Source organism: Heterocephalus glaber, unplaced genomic scaffold, assembly GCF_053883595.1.
Source record: "Heterocephalus glaber isolate CG9 unplaced genomic scaffold, H.glaber_assembly_v1.0 deba00001606, whole genome shotgun sequence".
In the NCBI taxonomy this organism is placed as follows: domain Eukaryota; kingdom Metazoa; phylum Chordata; class Mammalia; order Rodentia; family Bathyergidae; genus Heterocephalus; species Heterocephalus glaber.
Window position 1 is genome coordinate 11,786,339 of NW_028258377.1, and position 23,800 is coordinate 11,810,138.

Sequence of the window (23,800 nt, forward strand, 5' to 3'; positions counted from 1 at the left end):
TTTACACATATTTTACAAATGTTCACCTTTCCTTCTGTTTTTGATTCCTAGTTTCATTCCACTGTTGTCAGATTTTTTTATGGTTTAAATATTTTTAAAAACTTATTGAGATTTATTTTATAGCTTAACAAATGGTCTATTATGGAGAATGATCCGTATGTACTAGAGAAAAATTGTTATGTCTTCTCAATGAACTGACCCTTTTGTTAGTATACTGTGTCTTTCTGTTTAACAGTTTTTGTATTACCCCCTATTTTGTCTGAGTATAGCCACTCCAGCTTCCATCTTTCTCCTGTATGAAGTATCTTTTTCACCCTTTCACATTTAACCTATTTGTATCTTAAAATCTTTTTTTTTTTTTTTTTGGTACCGGGGATCAAACTTGGGTGCTTGCGCTTGCACAGCAGGCAATGAAACCACTGAGCTAAATCCCCGGCCCTTAAGATCTTAAATGAGGGGTTTTGTTGTTGTTGTTACTGTTTTGTTGTTTTGGGCTTTGAGACAGTGTTTCACTATATAGTTCAGGCTCGCCTTAAACTCACCATGTACCCCGGCTGGCTTCAAACTCATGACATTCCTACCTCAGCCTCCCAAAGGTCTAAAATAAGTTTCTTGTAGATAACAAACATACAGTTGGATTTTTAAAATCCACTCTGCCAGTCTCTGCCTTTTCATCAGAGAGTTCAACCCACTTACATTTAATTACTAATAATTTTGTTTTGTTTTCTATATGTCATATATTTTTCTTCTCCAATTGCTCCATTACTGCTCTTTGTGCATTTAATTAATCTTTTTGTAGGCTATCATTTTTATTCCTTCTGATTTCCTTTCTGTAGAGGCTGAGGTTGTTTTGTTTTGTTTCTGCAGTACTGGATATTGAACCCAGCAGGCTCCCCTACTGTACTGCAGAACACTAGATCTTACTGTTAACAGTATTGCATTTAGGTAGCTGCTTTCCAACTTCCCCTCATCCCGTCTGCTCCTACCCTTTCCAGCCTCTAGTAATTACTATTCTATTCTCTGAGATCAATTTTTCAGCTTGGTTCTTTGTGTATCTCATGAAATTTGTTGCTGTTCACAAAAGCAGTATCACGTGGACTCTGGATGTTTCAAGTGTTAATTTGGGTATTCCACTACCCAAGTGTCTAATACCAAATCATGATAACCCTAAACCTTTACATCTCCAAGAAGGAAATGTGCTTTTTACCCTAAATGAAGATACACAAAGTATTTTTAACCTTTTTATTATAAAATAAAACACACATACAGAGCCACATATAATCTAGTGAATTATTGCAAGACCAGCATCCCTCTCACTACTATCCAGGTCAAGAAGAACTTTTCCAGATACCCGAAAGCTCCTCCAAGTGCCCCATCTCAATCCTCAAAAAGTTAACCATTATTCAGACTTTATAGTAATCACTTCCTTGCATTTCTTTATATTTATCTTTAGTATTTATTTATTTATTTTTAGGTTTTTTGAGACAGGGTCTTACTCTAATTCAGGCTAGCCTTAAACTCACTATGAAGCCCAGGCTGGCCTTGAACTCACAGCAATCCTCCTGCCTCAGACTCCCAAATGCTGGGATTACAGGCATGTGCCACCATGCCTGGCACATTTTTATTTAGCAACTCATGTATATATCTCTACAACTAGTAATTTAGTCTTGCCCTCTTATAATTTAAATTTTTCATCTTTTTAAAATCTCCCATTTCTTTTTTCTTTTCTTACAATTTATTTGTTAAAGAATCAAAGTAGTTTGATTTGTAGAATATTCCAGTCTAGATTTTGTTGAGTGTACACTCCTCCACATTTCCTGAAAATAGGCATCTGATTCCAAAAGCTTTGTCTGATTCAGGTTTGATCTCTACCAAGTTATAGCTGCTGTTCCAATAGGTTGTCTCTCTTTCTGTGATGGTAGCAGCCACTGGTGCTCAATTCCTAGATTCATTACTTCACTGGGAGTTTTTTTTAAATGATGATATTCTATCAGTTTTTTCACTTGTTTACTGAGATACTTTATAAAGATATGAACCATAAGGCCAGGGATTTAGCTCAGTGGTTCCGTCACCTGCCTCACAAGTACAAGGTCCTGAGTTCAATCCCTGGTACCAAAAAAAAAAAACGAACTGTAATACTGAGAAACCACACATAGTAGGTGACCCTCCAGGGTTACAGCACATCTTTGAAAGATCAGTAAAGGTTGATTCTTTCACTTAATTTATGTTTCAAGATAAAGAATTAGCTCCTTATAACCCTCCAGGAGTGGCCATTTAGGTTTGTTTTTTGTTTTGTTTTGTTCTGTAAAGTATTATAACCTCACAGATTATTTGATGAGTTCTAGTTCATAGTGATTATTATCTTTCGTGAAGCTCAAATTGTCCCATCTTTAGCCAGTAGAAGCATCTTTGATTTCTCTCCTGCATCCGCAAGCACAGTGGTCTGTAATAGCTTCCTTGTTATATATGTGACAAGATATTCACATCTCATCTGGTATACATTTCTTGTTTTAGACCAGAAATCAGTTATTTCTCTAAGAAGCTCTGGTTTCTTTTAGTGAGAAATGGTACTTCAATATCACATTATGGCCACTAAAGAATGCATGATTTCTGACTTGGTCAATGTTCAAGGTCATTCAATGGGTAAAATAAAATACCTTAGTAGTTTATGATGATACTTCCAATTCAAATGTGGAACTACAGGGTTTTAACTTTGTCTATAAATGTTTCTCCTTTCTTCCATGAGCTCCCTAGTTCTAAAGAACACAGGAAACAGAAATAAACTATTTGGGGCTTGGAAAGTAGCTCAGTCATACAGTATTTGATTAGCATACGAGGCCCTGAGTTCAATCCCCAGCACTAAGGTGGTGGGGAGAAAAAGAAATAATTGCATAATTATCAAAGTACCCATGTTCTTTACCCTAAATTATCCATATAGTAGTCTCAAAATAACATGACTAATAGTTTCACTACTAATTCAATTACTAAAAATGGCTTAAAATTTTTGCAATGGCTTTCCCCAATTGTCTCTCAGTTTTAGTCATACCATAATATCTCTATTGTCAGAGGATACATTCATTATGTTTTTCCCTATTATACCAAAATTAGCATTAGTTGTACAAACTACTATGTATTTAATGTTTAGCACCAGAAGCATTAATATTGATGTTTCTTTAGTAATTTTGTTTGGCTGCCACCTAATTTTTATTAGATTCCTAAGGAAGGGGCTCATGGGAAGAATACTTCCCAAATATTTGAATGTCAATGACAGTTTTTGCCCTTTATATTTGAACATCAGGGTTTTTTTCTAGTATTTATTTGGTTAAGATTAATAATAAAATGTTACTTCACAATTAATTTTTTTTCACAATAAATTTTTGCCTTTAAAAGTCATGGCCCTATAGCACTTACTTTGAACACAGAAGAAACCACCAGCTGAATTAATATTCCAAATCATAATCAGTAGCTTATGTTATCAAACTGTTAAGACATTTTATTTACTAACTTGACTGTCAAAATGGTACCAAAAAAAAAAAGCCAACTCCGTTTACTAGCATCTGCAGAAACTAAAACTCTGGTACATAAATGAGGTTTTTTTTAAGGACATAAAATAATACCAATCCAATAACCCAAAGGTATCCCTAAATCATAATCCTAATATGCTTTACTTTTTGTTATTTCTATTTTTAAGCTATTTAACTGCATATTGCTATAAGATGTGATGGAGTTTCTTTACTTAATCTAACATCAAATATTGCTCCAAATTACAATGATTGGTTTCTACAGCCCTGGGAGAATTTACAATGAAATCACATATAAGATTAACATAGATGGAATTCAACTTTTCCAAATCCAATTAATTGTATCTATTAAAACTGAGAACCTTCTGCATGACCTGCCAGTTTCCCACTCCTTTTGTCAATTTAAAAAAGAAGTATTTCTGGGGAAGTCAGGACTTATTAAAAACATTAAGGTCCAGGATATGTTTACCATACACTTTAATCCACCTCATTTAAAGCCATATATTTAAATGACATGGCTATTCAACTCTTCAATGCTGATCCTAGAAAATAACCTCCAATGGATCTTTGAATAATGGAAAAAGACGACATTCAGCCATGAACCTCTGTGTGGTGTAGGTGGTCACACCCTTAATGTTCAAGCCACAGCTGTGAAGTCTGGGAAGGTTGAGGTCTACTGTCCTGCAGTATCAGAATTTGTAGTAGTTTCAGTGCTAATGGGCTGCACGTTGTCTGCAAGGTTGTGTGCATGCTCAAGAAACAAATCTTTCAGTACACTTGAATTCTTTTGTCAGCAATTTTTGCTTCCAAGCATTCATTCTCTTCTTTGAGCTGATTCACTCTTTGCAGCGTGTCTTGTGCTTACTGCTTGCTTTTCAATCTGCTCTTTTTCACAGCCATGTTGTTCCTTTCTCTCCGCTGACGATGCTCATCACTATTTCGATCCATGGGTGAACTCTTTTTGCTCTGCTTGCTGGGAGACACGGCTTTGCCTCCTCCCCCAGGGCCAGCAGGAAGCAGCTGAGGAACCTGCTGCAAGCCGCTGGCATGTGCCTGAGTGTGAATAACACGTATCCCGTTCACTCCTGCAGTACTGTTTTGCTGCGTTATCTCGCTCATTTGGGCACTCTCCCTTGCCAACACAGGTCAGTAGAAATGAGAGCAAGGTGATCGATCAGTCGTTTCCGCGATAAACTGCCAAAAAATCTTCACGTGTACCTCAGTTGGCTATTTTCCTGTGTTCCTTTCAACCATGCTAAAGGGAGTTTCACTGCTTACTCCTTTCTTTCTATTCAACTCTTGGTCGCTGCATGTTTTAGACGATGTCCCACAGTGAACTGCGCCTCCAGCCCGCCCGCCCCCAGGTGGCCTCCAACTCCGAGTGGCCCCACCCCGCCCAGCCCGGCCCAATCCAACCCAGGCTAGGAGGCGTCAGTTTTGCTAATCTAAAATTCATGGTTCACGTTGTCTTTACTGAATATATTAAATATGTTCCTCCATAGTCTTTTGGCATAAAGTATTACAATAGTAAAGTCGTGATAATTTTTTTCTGTTTATAAGCTACACTGCCTAGATGTTTACAGCTTCCTCCAATCCTTTTCCTTTAAAGTCCAACAATTTTACTAGGATGTTTTGGTATTGGTTATTCTAAGTCCATATTTTCAGGTATGCAATGTATACTTTCAACATATAGTTTCATATCTTTTATTTCAGATAATGTTTCCATATGATAGATTTTAGTATTTGTTCTGATCTTTTGTTTCAAATCCAGTGTTCCTATTATCACTACACTGGATCTTTTATTTTTTTCCATTAACAATATTCATTCTTTTCATCTCTTCATTTCTTGTAATTAAAAAAAAAAACTTCATTAAATCCTACATTGTCTCTCTTAAGCTATTTTCTTAAGCTATTTAACTGTTCTTAGTCTACTTTACTCATTTCTAAAAAGATTTTTCTTTAATTTCTAATTTTTCCTGAGATTTATCACTTCATTTTTGTTGTTTCTTAACTTGATTATTTTCTTAAATATTTACCTTGTTAAATCACATGCTACAGGGCCGGGGATTTAGCTCAGTGGTTCTGCCACCTGCCCTGCAAGTGCAAGGACCTGAGTTTAATCCCCGGTACCAAAAAAAAAAATCACGCTTTACAGTTTCATGTGTTTGTGATGGGCTTTCATTATCCATAGGGAGAAGATTCTCCACCTGTTTGTTTTGTTTTGTTTTGTTTTGTTTTGTTTTGTTTTGTTTTGTTTTGTTCCTTATAATAAGCTTGTATGCTGCTTTACCTGAATCCTTTTCTATTGCATTTCAAAAATAAGAAATTAGCTTACCTGAACTTTTAGAAGAAGATGTGGTTCTAACTTCACTGAGCATTCTTCTGTCTTCATGTTACATTTTAAAATGTAGTGACTTGATTTTAGAGGTTCCTGGTTCTGTTCCAGCTCCATCAGAAATTTCTGTACTCACCCACCAGTGGATTAGGCAACACCATGCCCAATGTCAACTGCCATTCTCAAACAGCTCATCACACTTTCCAGTGAATACTCACTGGCTTCTTTCTGCTTCCTCCCCTACACAGGCTGATATGGCTTTGTGGGGGTTTTGTTTTGTTTTGTTTTGTTTTGGTACTGGGGATCAAACTTGGGTCCTTGCGCTTTCGAAGCAGGTGGCAGAACCACTGAGCTAAATCCCCGGCCCTGGAGTATATTTTTTAAAGTCATGACGATTTTTCTTTCTTTCTTTTCTTTCTTTCTTTTCTTTCTTTCTTTCTTTCCTTTCTTCCTTCCTTCCTTCCTTCCTTTCCTTTTTTCTTTTTATTGAGACAGGGTCCCACTATGTAGGTTCAGGCTGGTCTTGAACTTACTATGTAGCCAGCCTGGCCTTGAACTATTGGTGATCCTGTCTCAGCCTCCCAAGTGCTCAGATTACAGGCATGCACCACCAAAGGTCATGAGAATTCTATGGAAAATTTCTGGAAACAAAATACCTTCAAAACCTTAAAACTTTTTCAGAAATAAAAGAAGTAAAATAGAAAAAAAAGTACCCATTTTTTCCAGCTTACCTCAAAAAGTCTGAACAAGCGGTATCTTATTTTATAATCGGTCCACAAGACCATAAAAAAGGCATTCACTGAGATAGTGCTAATCATAATTATCTTAAATAGACGACTTGTTATGACTCTCTTCACAAATGCTTGACATTGTTCATCTTTCCTCCTGTCAAAAAGGCAAATAAGAGGTATGGTTATCACATGACAAAGCTAGATTCCCACACAATAAATACCTTTTTCTTTTCTTTTTGTAAGGGACAAGGATCTGTTTTCCCCCTTCTGTGAATATAAATTTACACATACTTTTAAATAGCAATGAATGAAATATGCATGATGATCATGGAAAGCCTGTTCCCACTCAGTTCCCTCTCCCTGAGCCTATGATAAAGAATGGTCACTCATTTGCAAGCCAAAGAAAAGAATCATCATTTACTTATTCAACAAATTTTTATTGCATAACTATTATATGCAGACAGTACAATAGGCAGTGGGGATACACTGTGAACAAAACTAAATATGGTCAGTCTGGTAGGAAAACTGATAATACTCAAATAATCATCAATACAAATTCTACAAATCAATGATTTTTTAAAAACTGAATACCCTAAGAGAAAATGGGCACACAGTCAATTCATGAAAGAAATACAAATGGCTAATACTTTCCCCAAAATATCAGGGGGATGCAAAGTAATACCATTACTTTTACTTATAAAATTAGCAAAGAGTTAACCATGGTAATATTTAATCCTCACAGCAGTAGAGTAGAGTAGGACATTTTCAAAGCCCACCAGGGAAATCCAAGTTGATCAGCTTCTCTAAAGAACCCCAGAATTACTCATTTCCTCTCTCCCATAGAATCTATCCCAAGAATACAATCTGAATGCAGAGAGTAACTTTGGCTAGAGGTGTCTATCCCAGTATTAGTTATACTAGCGAGAATTTAAGACTAATTTAAATCGAACAAAAAGAACTTGTTGAATAAACTATGTCACATCTATCTCATGAAATACAGATACTAACATATGTCTATGCATTTTTTAATGTTTTGGGGAAATGTTTGACCTGGTAGAGAGCAAAATATAAAAGCAAATTAAAATACAAAGTTTGCAGCCTAAAATTGTCTCACCTGTGCAAAAGTGGCCAGAAATATGCTAAAATAGTAACACTGTCTACCTATGGAGGCTGAGGTTACAAGTCATTCTTTAACTTATTTACATTTATCTGTGCTTTACAAATTTTCTCAAATAATATTATTTTTCCTATTGTATGTAACAAATGAACCGTCTCATAAAGGTTAAAAATATAGAATGTAGCTGGGCATGCCGGTATGTACTTGAGGCCTCAGCCACTCAGGAGACTGAGGCAGGAGGATTGCTTGAGGTCAGAAGTTCAAGACCAGCCTGGGGAACATAGCTACGACACCATCTCAAAACAAAATAAAACAAAATGACCAGAATTATATACCTTTACAACATATAAAAACATGATGCATACTTTTCCTTGTCTGACTTGAGATGCGATCCATTTTTTAAAACCTTCAAATTATTAATGCACTATCCAATAGAAAAAGATAGCACTGAATCAAACTAGTCATTCAGTCTGTGGGTCAATAACAATGTGCCAACCTCACCAACCAGGGAAACCAGACTACCAGGGATGTGCTCCTCCATCTGAGAAGCAGGTGTGTGTCTGTGGAAGAGACTGACACCCTGCTACTATAGTGCCCTTCTCACATTTCTTAATAGGGGAGATAGAGAATATTTACTTAAATTTCCTGAATCTCTCATAGAGCACATCTGATGCAATATCAAACAGTGAACTAGAAAAGACTTCTGAGGAGTCCTGTTGAAAGGGCTCAGACATTTTCCAAATTTTCAATTTTTACTCCTCGCTTTTATCATCCATCCAAAAGCTGCTTAGGGATTTTCTCAGTATCTGGATTCCAAGAGGCAGCAGAGAGGCCCCACGATGGGAAACTCTGCTTTATGAGGTCACTCTTGGGCATTCCAGCAGTCACTCGCCTGCAGGTCCCTCATGGGGAGCTTCCAATAGCACTATCCACGGATCCCTCTGCCCCAGGAAACTGGAGTTCCTCAGATCAGCAAGAGGGTTATGAGCACCCAGCAATGGTAAAGCTCTAGGACACTAGGAGACACTACAGACGGGCTAGACAAAGGCCCTCCCTTCTTCAGGAAGTGTCCCATCTGGTAGACAGAGGCCTTTAATAATGTATTAGAAATATTAAGGGTCACCAAAGAGGAAAAAACAAAGTTCTCTGGGATTCTAGGTGAGAGAACACACACCCCAGCACTAGAAATTCCAAGACTGATGGGTTTGGGGCTAAGATAAAAGAAATAAGAAGAACAGAGAAGATAACATAAGCCCTGCACTGGCTAATTGAGGGGGATGGATGAATACATGAACCTTCTAAATGGAGCATAAAGGATGTGCCTGGGGACTAGATATTATTTAAATACAAGACTTATAGGGATTTTTGCTCTGTTCAGCTCTCAAGGTAAACATACTCTCCCCCTTTTAACCCCTCTGGCTTTCAAGGTAAATCAAGAGAGAAATCTGCAAAGTTAATATGTTGTATTGTTTAAGTGATTACATTGATCAGTATAAGAAAATGCAATAATCTGTGCAATCCTGTCATTCTTTTTTTAACATGAACTTTATTGGAACACTCTTGACATACATAATGATCACACTCATCACAGGAAACTTGTACTGTACATATCTTAATTCTTTTTTTTCACATTCCCTTCCCTTCAATCCTTCTTCCCCTCTCCCTTTACAAAACTTTTTCTATTGTTTCCCTTCCATTCCTTTTTAAATTTTTTTATCCCTGTTCCCTCCCTTCCCTTCCTCCTCTCCCTTGCTCTTCTTCCCATTTGAACATTTTCTTCCTACCTCCCAATGTATATCATCCATTTTGGTCCTTATTTACCCATCCAGTTTCTCACAGACAGAAACACCACAATATTTAAACATGTGTCAGGGGCCAGGGATTTAGCTCAGTGGTTCTGCTGCCTGCCTCACAAGCCCAGGGAGCCGAGTTCAATCCCTGGTACCAAAAATGGTAACCAAAAAAATTAAAAAATAAAAAATAAACATGTGTGAGATTTATTGCACTTAAAATTATATTCTCTAGGTTCATCTATTTACCCAGAAATGTCTCAAGTATATCCTCCTTTATAGCAGTGTAGTACTCCATTGTATATAAAAACCACATTTTCTTAATCCATTCATCCATTGATGGGCATCTGGGTGTTTCAAAAATTTAGCAATCACAAATTGTACTGCTATAAACATATATCACTGTGGTATGATGATTTTAACTTTTTTTTTTTTGGTACCGGGGATTGAACTCAGATCCTTACGCTTGCGCAGCAGGTGGCAAAACCACTGAGCTAAATCCCCAGCCCGATGATTTTTAACTCTTTCAGGAAGATACCAAATGGGAATAGCTAGGTCAAACGGAACCTCTAGTTTTAGTTTGTTGAAGAATCTCCACACTGACTTCCATAATGATTGTACCAGTGTACACTCCCACCAACAGTTCCTTTTTCCCAACAGCCTCACCAGCATGTGTTATTGGTTGATTTTATGATACCCATTCTTTCTGGAGTGAGATGGAACATTTTTTCATACATTTGCTATTTATACTTCATCTGAGAAATGCCTTTTCATTTCAGATATCCATTTTTGGATTGGATGTTTAAATTATGGGGAGTCTTTTTTTGAGTTCTTCATATATTCTAGATATTAGTTCTTTGTCTGAAGAGTAGCTGGTAAAATTTTGTCTCCATCTTGTGGGTTGTCTCTTCACTTGGTGGTTTCTTTTGCTGTGAAAAAACTTTTTAATATGTTGTGATCCCAGTTTTTTATTTTTTCTAACATTTTCTATGAGATCAGAGTTTTATTCATAAAGTCTTTGGCTACACCTGTGTCTTCAAAAGTGTACCTATTTTAACTTCCAGCAGATTAAGTATTTGTTTTAGTATTTGATCCATTTAAAGTTGAGCTTAGTGCATGGTGAGAGATAAGAGTCTAGGTTCAATTTTTGGCATGTATAAAGCTGGTTCCCCAGAACTTTTATTAAAGAGGTTGTCTTTCTTCCAGGGAAGGTGTTTGGCCCCTCTGTCAAAAACAAGGTGGATGAATGTGCTTAGAGTTGTATCTGCATCTTTCATTTGGTTCCACTGATCCTCAGGTCTGCTTTTTGTTTTGCCATTATGATGCTATTTTTTATCACGGTACCTCTGTAATATAATTTCAGGTTGGGGATTGTGATGCCCCCAGCCTTGACTTTGTTGCTCAGAATTGCTTTTGCTCTTCTAGGTCTCTTCTGGTGGCAAATAAATTTTAGGATTGTTTTCTCTAGTTCTGTGAAGTATGCTAGTGGTACAGTATTTTGATTGAGATTGCATTAAATCAGTGCAACAGTTTTGGAAATATAGTCACTTTACTACACTGGTTCTCCCCATCCAAGAATAAAAGATATCTATTTTCTGATGTCCTCCTCAATCTTTTTCAGAGTACTGTAGTTTTTGATGTATAGGTTTTTTTACTTTCATTAATTGATTCCCAAGTATTTCATTTTTCTTGATGCTACTTTGAAAGGTGTGGTTTCCCTAACTTCTCTCTCAGTGAGTTGTATTCATGTACAGGAATGCTATTGATTTTTCTGAGTGTTGATTTTGTATCTTGCTATACCACTGAATTAAATTATTAATTCTAGGAGTCTTTTGGTGGAGCTTTTGGGGTCTTCTATGTAGAGTATCATGTCATCTGCAAATAATGATAATTTAACTTCTTCCTTCATATCCTTATTCCTTTTCTCTCTTCCCTGATTGCTGTGGCTAATGGTTCCAGAACTATATTAAACAGGAGTGGTCATAGTAGGCATCCTTGTCTTGTTCCTGACTTTAGAGTGAAAGCTTTCAGTTTTTTACCATTAAGTATAATGTTGGCTGTTGGTTTGTCACAGATGGCTTTTGTCAGATTGAGACAAAGATTTTTCTATTCCAATTTTCTATAGGATTTTTATTATGAATGGGTGTTGGACTGTGTCAGATGCTTTCTCTGTGTCTATTGAGATGATCATGTGGTTTTTGTCCTTGGTTTTGTTAATTCAGGGTATTACATTTATTGATTTGCATATGTTGAACCATCTCTGCATCCCTGGGGTGAATCCTACTTGGTCAAGGTGTATAACATTTTTGATGATTTGCTGTATTCTGTTTGCCAGTATCTTATTGATCTTTGAATCTATGTTCATTAATGAGATTGACTTGTAGTTTTTGGGGGGTTTTGGGGGGTTGGATTTTTTCTGGTTTGGGTATCAAGGTATTGCTTGCTTCTAAGAATGAGTTTGGAAGTATTGTTTCCCTTTCAATTTTGTTAAAGAGTTTGAGGAGCAGCGGCATTAGATCTCTAAAGTTCTTGCAGAATTAAGCAATGAGCCTTTCAGGGCCTGGGCTTTTCTTTGTTGGTAGTTTTTTAAATTATTTCTTCAATTTCATTGACTGATATTGGGTTATTTAGAATTTTTATATGTTCTTAATTCAGCTTTGGTAATTCATATGTATATAGGAATCTGTCCATTTCTCCTATGTTTTCCATCTTATGAGAGTACAGGTTCTCAAAGTTGATACTGATGATCTGGATTTCTGCAGAGTTCATTGTGACTTTGCACTTTTCATTCCTAATTTCATAGATTTGGGGATTTTCTTTTGTAAAGGTTGCCTAAGGGTTTGCCTATTTTAATTTTTCAAAGAACCAACTCTTTGATTCACTGATTCTTTGTATTGTTTAATTAGTCTCCATTGCATTAATTTCTGCTGAGTGCCCAGGAGGAGGCTCCTGGGCTGCCACAGCACCACTCCCAGTGCAAAGGAGGTGAGCCACATGGGCGTCAACAACACACACCCACACCCACCCCATGGAAATGAGAAGACACATAAACAAGCCTCAAAACCAGACTTCCAGATCACCTACAGCAACCCCAAAGAGAAACAAACAAGAGGAAACAATCTGATATTCAACCACCTGGACTCCCTGAACTGGCAACAAAAGAAGATCTGGAGAAAATGACATCAGAAATAACTTCTCAGATAACAGCATAGATTGTACCCATAGTGCAAGACATGATTAATAAATCTAGAGAGGACACAGATAAAAAAAATAGAGGAGCTGAGGAACATGATGGAATCCCAACATATGAAACAAATGGAATCCATAAAACAGATGCAAACAGATTTCCAGGAGATTAAAAACTCCATTGAAAGCTTACACAGAAGAATGAGCCTATGTGAGGACAGAATTTCAGATAAAGAAAATAAGATTGCAATTAGTGACAAGGAAAAGAAAAAATTCTTTAAAACTGTAAGGAAGCACGAGAAATCAATCCAGCAGCTGCTAGACAATGCACTAATTTCTGCTGTAATCTTTACAATTTTATCCCTCATATGTGCTTTCACTTTATCTTGCTCTTTTTCTAGAAGCTTGAGGCTCAACATTAGGTTGAGTTTGTTCTTTCTTCTTTATGTGGGAATTCATCACTATAAGTTTCCCTCATAGAACTGCTTTCATTGCACCCCATAAGTTCCAGTATGTTGCACTGGCATTATTGTTTAATTGTAGAAATTGTCTGATTTCTTTAATTTCATCTGTGACCCACTGGTTGTTCAGGAAGGAGTTAATTTCCATGTGTTTATGTAGTTTTTGTGGTTTCTTTTGTCACTGATTTCCAATTTCATTGCACTATGGTCTGATGATATACATGGGATAATTTCACTTTTTTTGCATGTTCTATCAGCTTGTATGTGGTCTACTTTAGAGAAAGTCATGTGTTGTGGAGCAGAAAGTGTATTCTGTTGTTGTTGGGTGGAACACTGTAGATATGTCCTAAGTCCATGTGTTCATAGGTTTGGTTAAGCTCTGATATTTCTTTGATTTGTCTAGTTGATCTGTATTTGTATTTGTGACAGTGCAGAATTGAGGTCCTCCATTACAACTGTATTAGTGTCTGTGTGATTTTTCACATCCATTAATGTTTGTTTTATATAGTTGGGTGCACCAGTATTTGGTGCATATAGATTTTGATTATCTCTCCCTCTTGGATTGTTCCCTTAACAACTATGTGACCTTCCTTGTCTCTTCTGATCAGTCTTGGCTTGAAATCCACTTTGTCTGCAAATAGAATAGGTACTCCTGCTTTTTTCTGGGTTCCTGTTGCATAAAGTATTGTTTTCCATCCTTTACCTTTCATGCTATGAATTTCTTTTTAAGTTAAATGTATTTCTTGTATGAAGTATATTATTGGATCTTGGTTTCTGATCCATTCTACTAATCTGTTTCTTTTGCTTGGTGAATTGAGACCATTTACATTGATGGTTATAATTGATATATATTGACTTATCTTTGTCATCTTATTTTCCTGTTGCTGGTTTCTTTTCTTTCACTTCTGTTTAACTGTTTGTCTTGCCTGGTCAATTCATTCTATTAGGATTCAAAGAATTGTTGTCTTGTCTTTTTCTAGAATATCTTTCAGAACTTTTTGGAGTGCTGGTTTGTTGGTCATTTAATTTCTTCAGGTGTTCTTTATCATGGAAGTATCTTATTTCTTCATCAACACTGAAAGATAATTTTGTGGGGTACCTTAATCTTGGTTGAAGGGTATTTTCTTTTAGGGCTTGAAATGCTTCCCTCCAAGCTCTCATTGACCTAAGAGTTTGAGTTGAGAAGTGTGCTGTGATTCTGATGGGTTTTCCTTTATAGATGATTTGTTTCTTTTCTCTTTTAGTATTCTGTTCTTGTGTTGGATTTCTGAACTCTTGACTGGTAGTACTTGGTGTAGCTTTTTTCTAATCATGGCTAATTGGAATTGTATGTTCTTTACTTAGCTGCATGTCAAATTCTTTTTCCATGCTTGAGAACTTTTCTATTACTTCTATGAATAGGCTTTTTAATGTCCTTTTTGCTATCTTCTGATTTTTCATTGATTCTGATTAATCTTGTTATTCTTATTTGCATCACCTAGCAGCTGTTGGATTGATTTTTTTTGTGGTCTCTTGTAATTTTTAAGAAGTGTTTCTTCGCGTCCCGCCACTCCTGGCCCAGAGGAAGGGGCTTCCAAGCCACCATCCATCCCGCAGCTCCCGGCCCAGAGGAAGGGGCTTCCCGGCCAGCATCCAACCCGTCACTCCCAGCCCAGAGGAAGGGGCTTCTGAGCCGCTGTCCGTCCCACTGCTCCTGGCCCAGAGGAAGGGGGTTCCGGGCCACCATCCATCCCACAGCTCCCAGCCAAGAGAAAGGGGCTTCTGGGCCGTTGTCTGTCCCACCACTCCTGCCCCAGAGGTAGGGGCTTTTGAGCTGCTGTCAAACTGCTCCCGGCCCAGAAGAAGGGACTTCTGAGCCACCCTCCATCCCGCTGCTCCTGGCCCAGAGGAAGGGACTTCTGAGCCACTGTCTGTCCACTGCTCCCGGGCCAGAGGAAGGGGCTTCTGAGCCGCCGTCCAACCACTCCCACCTTAGAGGAAGGGGCTTCCAGGCCGCTGTTTGTGCCATTGCTCCCAGCCCAGAGGAAGGGGCTTCTGAGCTGCTGTCCCACCTCTCCCAGCTCAGAGGTGAGCCGCGTGAGGGCCAACAGCAACCCCCCTCCCAGGTCAAAATGAGAAGATAAGTAAATAAGTCTCAAAACCAGACTTCCAGATCACCTACAGCAACCCCAAAGAAAATGAGATGGAACACTCTGATACTCAACCACCTGGACCCACTGAACTGGTAACAAAAGAGGATCTGGAAAAAAATGAAATCAGAAATAATTTCTCAGATAACAGCAGAGATTGTGCCCATAGTGTAAGACACGATTAATAAATCTAGAGAGGAGCTGAGGAACATGATGGAATCCCAACATAGGAAACAAATGGAATCCATAAAACAGATGCAAATAGATTTCCAGGACATGAAAAACTCCATTGAAAGTCTACACAGCAGGATGAGCCAATGTGAGGACAGAATTTCAGATATAGAAGATAAGATTGCAATTAGTGACCAGGAAAAGAAAAATTGCTTCAAAACTGTAAGGGAATATGAGAAATCAATCCAGCAGCTGCTAGACGATGCAAAGAAGAATAACATAAGACTGATTGGAGTCAAAAAACAGGAGAGAGTGCAGACGACATAAAAAAAAACTCTTCACAAAAGTAATGACAGAAAACTTCCCAAGCAGGGGAAAAGAACTTGACATACACATAAGTGAAGCATATAGGACTCCAAATAGCCTTGATAAAAAAAAATCTACACATAGGCATATAATTGTTAAGAGTCCAGAAACTCAACAGAAGAACAAAGTTCTACAAGCAGTTAGAGAAAAGAAACAAATCACATACAAAGGAAAGCTTATCAGAATCACAGCAGACTTCTCAACACAAACCATCAAGGCAAGAAGAGATTGGAGTGACATATTCCAAGCCCTAAAAGAAAACAGCCTTCAACCCAGATTGATGTACCCTGCAAAACTATCTTTAAAAATGGATGGAGAAATAAGATACTTTCATGACAAAGAGCACCTTAGGAACTTCATGAATACCAAACCAGCACTCCAAAGAATTTTACACAATATCCTAGGAACAGACAATGAGGACCACAACCTCAGGAAGCAAAGCCGAATGAACCCATCTGGCATGACAAGAAATTAAATGTAAAGGGGGAGAACCCAACAAAAAGAAAAAGTCATGGCAATGATAAGTCAATATGTTTCAGTTATAACCATCAATGTTAATGGTCTCAATTCGCCAATCAAAAGAAATAGATGGACAGAATGAGTCAAGAAGCAAGATCCAAAAAATGCTGCATACAAGAAATACATTTAAATCTAAAAAAAACTCATAGATTGAAACTTAAAGGGTGTAAAGCAATACTCCATGCGACAGGAACCCCCAAAAAAAGCAGAAGTAGCTATCCTCTTTGCAGATCAAGTAGATTTCAAAGCAACACTGATTAAGAGAGACAAAGAAGGACACTACATCCTTGTAAAGGGAAGAATCCAACAGGAAGAGATGACAATCATAAATATCTATGCACCAAACACTAGTGCACCCAACTATACAAAACAAATACTAATGGACATGAAAAGTCATATATGCACTAATACAATTGTAGTGGGGGACCTCAATACCCCACTATAACAAATAGATAGATCAACTAGACAAAAAATAAGTAATGAAATACTAGAACTCAATTGAACTCTTGAACAAATGAACTTAACAGATGTTTACAGAGTCTTTCACCCCACAAAATCAGAATACACATTCTTTTCGGCTACACATCAGTCATTCTCCAAAATAGACCACATACTCGTGCATAGAACATATTTAGATAAGTGCAAAGGAATTGAAGGTATCCCCTGTATATTATCAGACCATAGTGCGATGAAATTGGAGATCAACAGCAAAAGAAACTGCAAAAACTTCATAAACACATGGAAATTGAACAACACACTTCTGAATAACCAATGGGTCACAGAGGAAATTAAAGAAGAAATCAGACAGTTCCTTCAATTAAATGACAATGACAATACAACATATCTGAATCTATGGGACACAATGAAAGCTGTCTTACGAGGGAAATTCATAGCAGTGAATACGCATATTAGGAAAACAGAACAAGCCCAATTAAACAAGAGCAGGACAAACCCAAAGCTCATACAAGGGAGGAAACATCTATGATAAAAACCCTACACAAAATTGGAACAGACGGTCTCTACCTTAATCTGATAAAAGCCATCTATGAAAAACCAACAGCCAATATCATACTAAATGGTCAAAAACTGAAATCCTTCACACTAAAATCAGGAACAAGACAAGGATGTCTACTAACACCACTCCTGTTCAATATAGTTTGGGAAAAATTAGCCATTGCAATTAGACAAGAGAAAGAAATAAAAGGAATAAAGATAGGAAATGAAGAAGTCAAACTGTCATTATTTGCAGATGACATGATACTCTATATAGAAGACCCCAAGACCTCCACCAAAAGTCTTCTAGACTTAATAACCAAATTCAGTCAAGTAGCTGGTTACAAGGTCAATACACAAAAATCAATAGCTTTCCTCTACATGAATAACAGACTCACCAAGAAATAGGGCAAATAATTCTTTTCATAATAGCATTCAAAAAACTGAAATACCTAGGAGTCAACCTAACGAAAGAAATCAAAGATCTCTTCTCTGAAAACTATAGCACTCTGAAAAGAGAGATTGAAGATGCTATCAGAAAATGGACAGATATCCCCTGCTCCTGGGTAGGAAGGATCAATATAGTGAAAATGGCCATATTTCCAAAACTGCTATATAGATTCAATGCAATTCCAATTGAAATTCCAGCAGCATACTTCATAGACCTTGAGAACACAATCCAAAAATTCATTTGGAACAAGAAGAGACCCAGAATAGCAAAAGCAATTCTAGGTAACAGAGACATGGCAGGGGGTATCACAATCCCCAACCTGCAACTATACTACAAAGCTACTGTGATAAAAACAGCATGGTACTGGCAAAGAAACAGGCTTGAGGACCAGTGGAACAGATTAGAAGATGCAGAAACAACGCCAGACACACTCAGCCATCTCATCTTTGACAAAGGAGCCAAACACCCTCACTGGAGGAAAGATAACCTCTTTAATAAATGGTGCTGGAAAAACTGGGCTTCAACTTGCCAAAGATTAAAACTAGACCTGTATCTCTCACCATGCACTAAACTAAAATCAAAATGGATTAATGATCTAAATATTAAAATAGAAATTCTGAACCAGTTGGAACAGAGGTTAGGTAGAACCCTTGAAGACATCGGTGTAGGAAAAGATTTTATGAACAAAACCTCAGTTACTCATGAACTAGCAGAAACAATCAACAAATGGGATCTCTTCTTATTAAAAGGCTTCTGCACAGCAAGAGAAACCACCAGCAGTGTGAAGAGACAACCCACAATGTGGGAAAAAAATCTTCACCTGCTCTTCCTCAAAGGTCTACTATCTCGAATCTATAAAGAACTTGAAAAGATCAGACCTCCCAAATTTAAAGACCCAATCGAAAAATGGGCAGCTGAAATGAACAGACATTTCTCAGATAAAGAAGTAGAAATAGCAAATAAATACATGAAAAAATGTTCAACATCACTGGTCATTTGAGAGATGGAAATAAAAACAACGCTGAGATTCCACTTCACTCCAGAAAAAATGGCTGCTATCATGAAATCAATCAATAACAAATGCTGGTGGGGCTGTGGGGAAAGAGGAACCCTGCTCCACTGCTGGTGGGAGTGTAGACTGGTGCAACCACTGTGGAAATCAGTATGGAGATACCTCAAAGAACTAGGACTGGAAGTCCCATTTGACCCTGCTATTCCACTGCTGGGGATCTTCCCCAAAGAATTAAAAGAATCATACCACAGTGATAGATGTGCATCCATGTTCATAGCAGCGCAGTTTGTGATAGCTAAAACTTGGAAACAGCCCAAATGCCCATCAACTGGAGACTGGATAAAGAAAATGTGGTTTTTTTAATAAAATGGAGTACTACTCAGCCATAAAAAATGAGAAATTAGAGACATTTATAGCTAAGTGGATGCACATTGAGGTGATACTCTTAAGTGAAATAAATAGGACACACATGTGTAAATACTGAACAGTTTCTCTAGTGTCAGAAACTGAAAGTGTAAATAAGGACTAAATGTATAACAGGTAATGTGAAATAGGAAGAAAAGGGGCAAAGGGGAAGGAAGTGGGAGGGCTACGGGAAAGGATAGAAGGGAATGGGATTAATATGAGAAAATGGAAAAATAGGAACAAAATCTTTGTAAATAGGGAGGAGTGGAGGGGTTGAAGGGAGGGCTGGGCAAGGGTGAAAAATAAGAACCAAGAGAGACTATGTAAAGGTGCAAATTTCCAATGATGAATGTCATTATATTGTATACCTAAAATGTACCAATGATTAGAATGAATAATTGATAATGTAAAATAGGAATAAAAGGTCCAAAGGGGTAGGGGTAGTGGGAGGGGCAGGGGAAAGGAAAGAAGGGAAAGGAAAAATGATGAGAAATGGAAAAAATGGAAATAAAGTCTTTGTAAATAGGGAAGGGTGGAGGGCATGAAGGGAGGGCTAGGAATGGGGAACAAATAAGAACCAAGATGCATTATGTAAAGGTACAATTCCCAATGAGAAATGTAATTGTGTTGTATACCTACAATGTACCAATAAAAAATTTAATACCAAAAAAAAAAAGTGTACAACATCAGCACGGCCCACCAGAGCTGAGTTTCTGAAGTCACTGATGAGGAATTCAACTTGTCTGAGTAAAAAACAACAGGATATTGAAGGTTACAAGCTTACACAGGGCCTACTGAAATCACTCATATTTTCTCGAGAGGAAGGCAAGACAGGCATTTTAGGATGAGAAGCCCAAGGCCCACCTTTTCTGCCTTAGCAGCAGCAGCTCACACTCCACCCTGCTTGACTAGCACTACCTCAGCTGTACACAGCCAGGTAAAGTCAGAAATCAGCAGGCATGGTAGCTTGGTGACTCTTCTGCCAGAGTCATTCCTTTATAGTCCTACATAACTGGTGTTAAAACACAAAGCTCACATATTATGGCTAAATCCCACTTCTTGGTGTTTCTCAGGAAATTTTACACAACAAATTTAAACTAGTATATGTGTGTATATACACACGTGTGTGTGCACGCAATTCTAGGGATTAAAACCAGGGCCTTGCACATGCTAGGCAAGTGCTCTACCTCTGACCTATACCACCATCCCCTCAACCAGTAATTTCTGAACACCAGATTAGAAAGTATATAGACTAGGCGTGGGGTGAGTAAAAAGAATTAAGATGTGTTATGTACATGTACAACTTCCCATGATGAATGTAATCATTATGTACTGCAAATATGTACTAGTAAAAATTTAAAAAGAAAGTAAGCTGCTCCATACTATAGTGTAGTCCAATTATTCGACACACTGATGGAAATCAAGCCTTTGTTCAAATACAATATACAGGTTCTACTCTTTTCCTACAGCAAAAACAAAAAGAACCATGCTTATTCTATTTATCCAGAGATTTGTTAAATCATATTAATGTCAGAAAGAAATTATTTTCAGAACTTCATTTTAGAAAAAGACATCGTCAAATGTGCTAGTTCTGGTTTGTTATCTGTGGAGGTCAGATATGACAGGGTCATAGATTATATCTGTTTAACTCCTCTCCATTCCAGTGATCATTTAGGAAGAAAATGGAACGTGAAGCTTACCACATCAGAAAAACCAGTCATCACACACAGCTTGGAACAGACAAGAACCTGGAGTCCTCTAACTTTGACAATGTCTCTTTCAAGCTGCAAAGGTCAGTTACTTGAAGGAAAATCTGGGCATTCCTTCTGAAGGAATTTATCACAATGAATATTTCCACCCACTGGAGAATTTTTGATTCTCTATAAATAAAGCTGTAAGTTCCAGCAGATGCAACACCCTTTAACATGGAACTTGTGTCAAACTCTCATGTAGAGGTTAATCAGTAACTGTGTTGCCAGGTCTCATCACTGTATTTATGAGCCATGTTTTCTCTGCTAGGCTGTATGTGGTTTGTATGTTAACACAGCTGTTGAGTCTAGTCTCTTGGACTTACATTTCAAATAGGGGGACAAGGCTCCATTCATGGTACACTGAAACAGTTTAAAGGACCAAAGGGAGCAAACACAAATCCAGAATGCAGAATATAGGACAGATGACCTAGTTTTCATAAATCACTTACATGGGAGAAAGGGGAATGAGAGGAGTATTTGCTCTAGATTCAGGTAGAGACATAACCAAAGATTTGATGGATAGACTTCATATGGATGCTAATTGGAACAAAATTACTGACCAAAGACATTCTTTTTATTTGTTGTTCAAAAACTTTTACTTACCATAAAGACAAAACACCAAAATAGGTACAAATACTATAAAATTGGTTCAATGGGGTAAAAATTTTAATTAAAATATCTCAATATATTTAAAATAACAAAGGATACTTTTAAGCCAAATTTTCTTAACCCAGAGATTTTTTTTTCTTTTTTGTAACATTTGCTTACATAGTAAGGTGCTACTAGAAGCTAGCCCTTAAGCCCTGGAAGTCTTAGAAATCAGTCACACAGCAAATATTTCATTGCCATTTTATGTACTGGAAGATCACTGGTCAGATTAATATGGCATCTGACAGAAATGTGAACTGTATAAACTGAGGAACCTCAGCTAATCAGTATTACTCTGTAGATCACCATGCCCACTACATTTCAAACTCGAACTGTCTCTAGATGTTAAAATCTATTGTGTTTGAGTTTGTTTGCGGTTCCCTCAGCTTGCTGGTAATTGTGGTGTTTTGTTTTTTGTTTTGTTTTCAATGCAAATGTGATGTAATATTCTTATTTTCTTTGGATCAAAGCTGGACTGAAAATTGTATTGTATAATTATTTTTGTGTTCTTAATGTTATTTGGTACTCAAGTTGTAAATAACATCTACTGCTGTTTATTCCAGTTTCTACTACCTCAGGTGTCCTATAGATTTCTCTTCTACCAAAGACATTCTTGACCTTCATAACAATATGATCTTCCCTGGGTGGTGCCAGGCAATTATGGTTCATTTTGTTAGATATGATCATGGCACTGTGGTTTATAGAAGACAATGATCATATTTTCCTAGAGATATTGATGAATGTAGAGGTGAAATGACATGCTCTCTTAGACTTGCTTTTAAATAGTTCAGCAAAGAAAGTAGAAAATGGGATTCTATAAGGGAAATAGACAGAATGATCATTAAGTGTTGTAGCTCAGAAATCAGTATTTAGGGTTCAATATACTATTTACATTTAAATGTTTAAATTTTTTCATGTTTAAAAAATCCATATAAAAATACTGAACTGAAAATCTTTGGTAATAAAACGTGTAACAGCTCCAAATCTGTAACACAGGAGAGAGTTTATAAAAAAACATACAAGGAAAAATCTTCTAAGAAACAAGTTCCAGTGTTAAGGCGCTCAGTCCCCTGGTGGCTACAGAGTCTGGGGAGCCCTCGTCTCCCTTTCCCTTCTCCCAGGGCAAGCTCACCAAAGCTGCCTCTCTCCAGCTAACAGAACTATCCAGGAACTGACTTCACAGAGCAGTCTCTTTGTCATGGTTTCTCAGATCTGGGGCAGGGGTAAGAATGAGATGCGAAGGTTTGCTTGCTGTAACACAATGATCCTTCTGGCCTCCGAAGCAAACTATCTTACAAAGATGATCCTCACTAAGACATTCCTACCAGCTTGAACAACCAGTAGTACATGCATGACTGTCCCATCAGATGACTTGTACTACTCAAAGGGACTGTTCCATGCTGCCCAGTGGGACAGTCATGCATATACTACCAGTGGTTCAGAGCCACCCAGCGTGATACTTACCAATTATGGCCTCACCATGAACATGTTAAATCTGAAGGCAGTAGGCCCTCAGTTCAGGGATCACAACACATGAATGATGAAAATAAAAATGACCCTCAGTTCTTCTTTAACTTGGTAAATCTAATAATGGCCTGGTGAGTTATGATAATGAGTTCTTCCATTGCTACATTTTACTGGAAGCTATGGATGAAACACATGTCCTTTCTTTCAACTCTTTGTCTAAAAAGTAAAGATGAAACACACAAAGACCACTCACCAATTTTTGTGATTTCAGTAATCTAACTACTTAAGAAGCAACAATAGCAAATTAACTTCAACCTCACAAGAACTGTTAGGGTATGGACTAGAGTGGTGTAGCTGCAGGCAGGTCCAGCCAGGGCCCCACCCTGACCCAAGCCACTTGGGCCCACAGGACCCAGCCAAAGGCCCACCTGGAAAATAGCTGCACAGGTGCACAAGCAACAGCAACAGCCCACCCCAATTCCATCCATAAGTACATGCAGACCTTAGCCAGAAACCCGCTCAGACACCAGCAACCAGGGTGCACAGCCCCAAGACAAAGGCCCTCCCAGACAACAGCTATGTAGGGGGGCAGTCCCTAGCCAGAGGCACATCTAGGTACCATCTCAAGTGTGCACAGGCCAAAGTCAGAACCCCGCCCAGACAACAGGACAGTCCAGGGATCCAGAAGGTCACCCCTCTGAAACCAGGAATTAGTGCAGTGGTGAGCAGCAGAGAAAAGGCTGCTTG

At 37.8% G+C, this 23,800-nt stretch overlaps 1 protein-coding gene, 1 long non-coding RNA gene and 1 pseudogene across 4 annotated transcripts in view; 1 reads left to right on the plus strand and 2 right to left on the minus strand.

The window, feature by feature from the left end:
- Positions 1–8,599, minus strand: part of Catsper3 (cation channel sperm associated 3) — a 42,525-nt gene extending 33,926 nt beyond the window's left edge. For all 3 annotated transcript variants that reach the window (XM_021238600.2, XM_021238608.2, XM_004836218.3), the window contains exons 1-2: positions 8,341–8,599; positions 6,588–6,741 (exon numbers count right to left, since the gene is read on the minus strand). In XM_021238600.2, the coding sequence (XP_021094259.1) occupies positions 6,588–6,741; positions 8,341–8,438 (252 nt within the window). In that variant the 5' untranslated portion in view covers positions 8,439–8,599. The remainder of the gene's footprint in view (positions 1–6,587; positions 6,742–8,340) is intronic.
- LOC110344480 (CCAAT/enhancer-binding protein gamma-like) lies at positions 343–6,537 on the minus strand (annotated as a pseudogene).
- Positions 8,572–23,800, plus strand: part of LOC106010713 (uncharacterized) — a 30,185-nt gene continuing 14,956 nt past the window's right edge. Inside the window, exons 1-2 of the long non-coding RNA XR_001184455.3 lie at positions 8,572–8,704; positions 20,852–20,979. This is a non-coding gene — a long non-coding RNA (uncharacterized LOC106010713). The remainder of the gene's footprint in view (positions 8,705–20,851; positions 20,980–23,800) is intronic.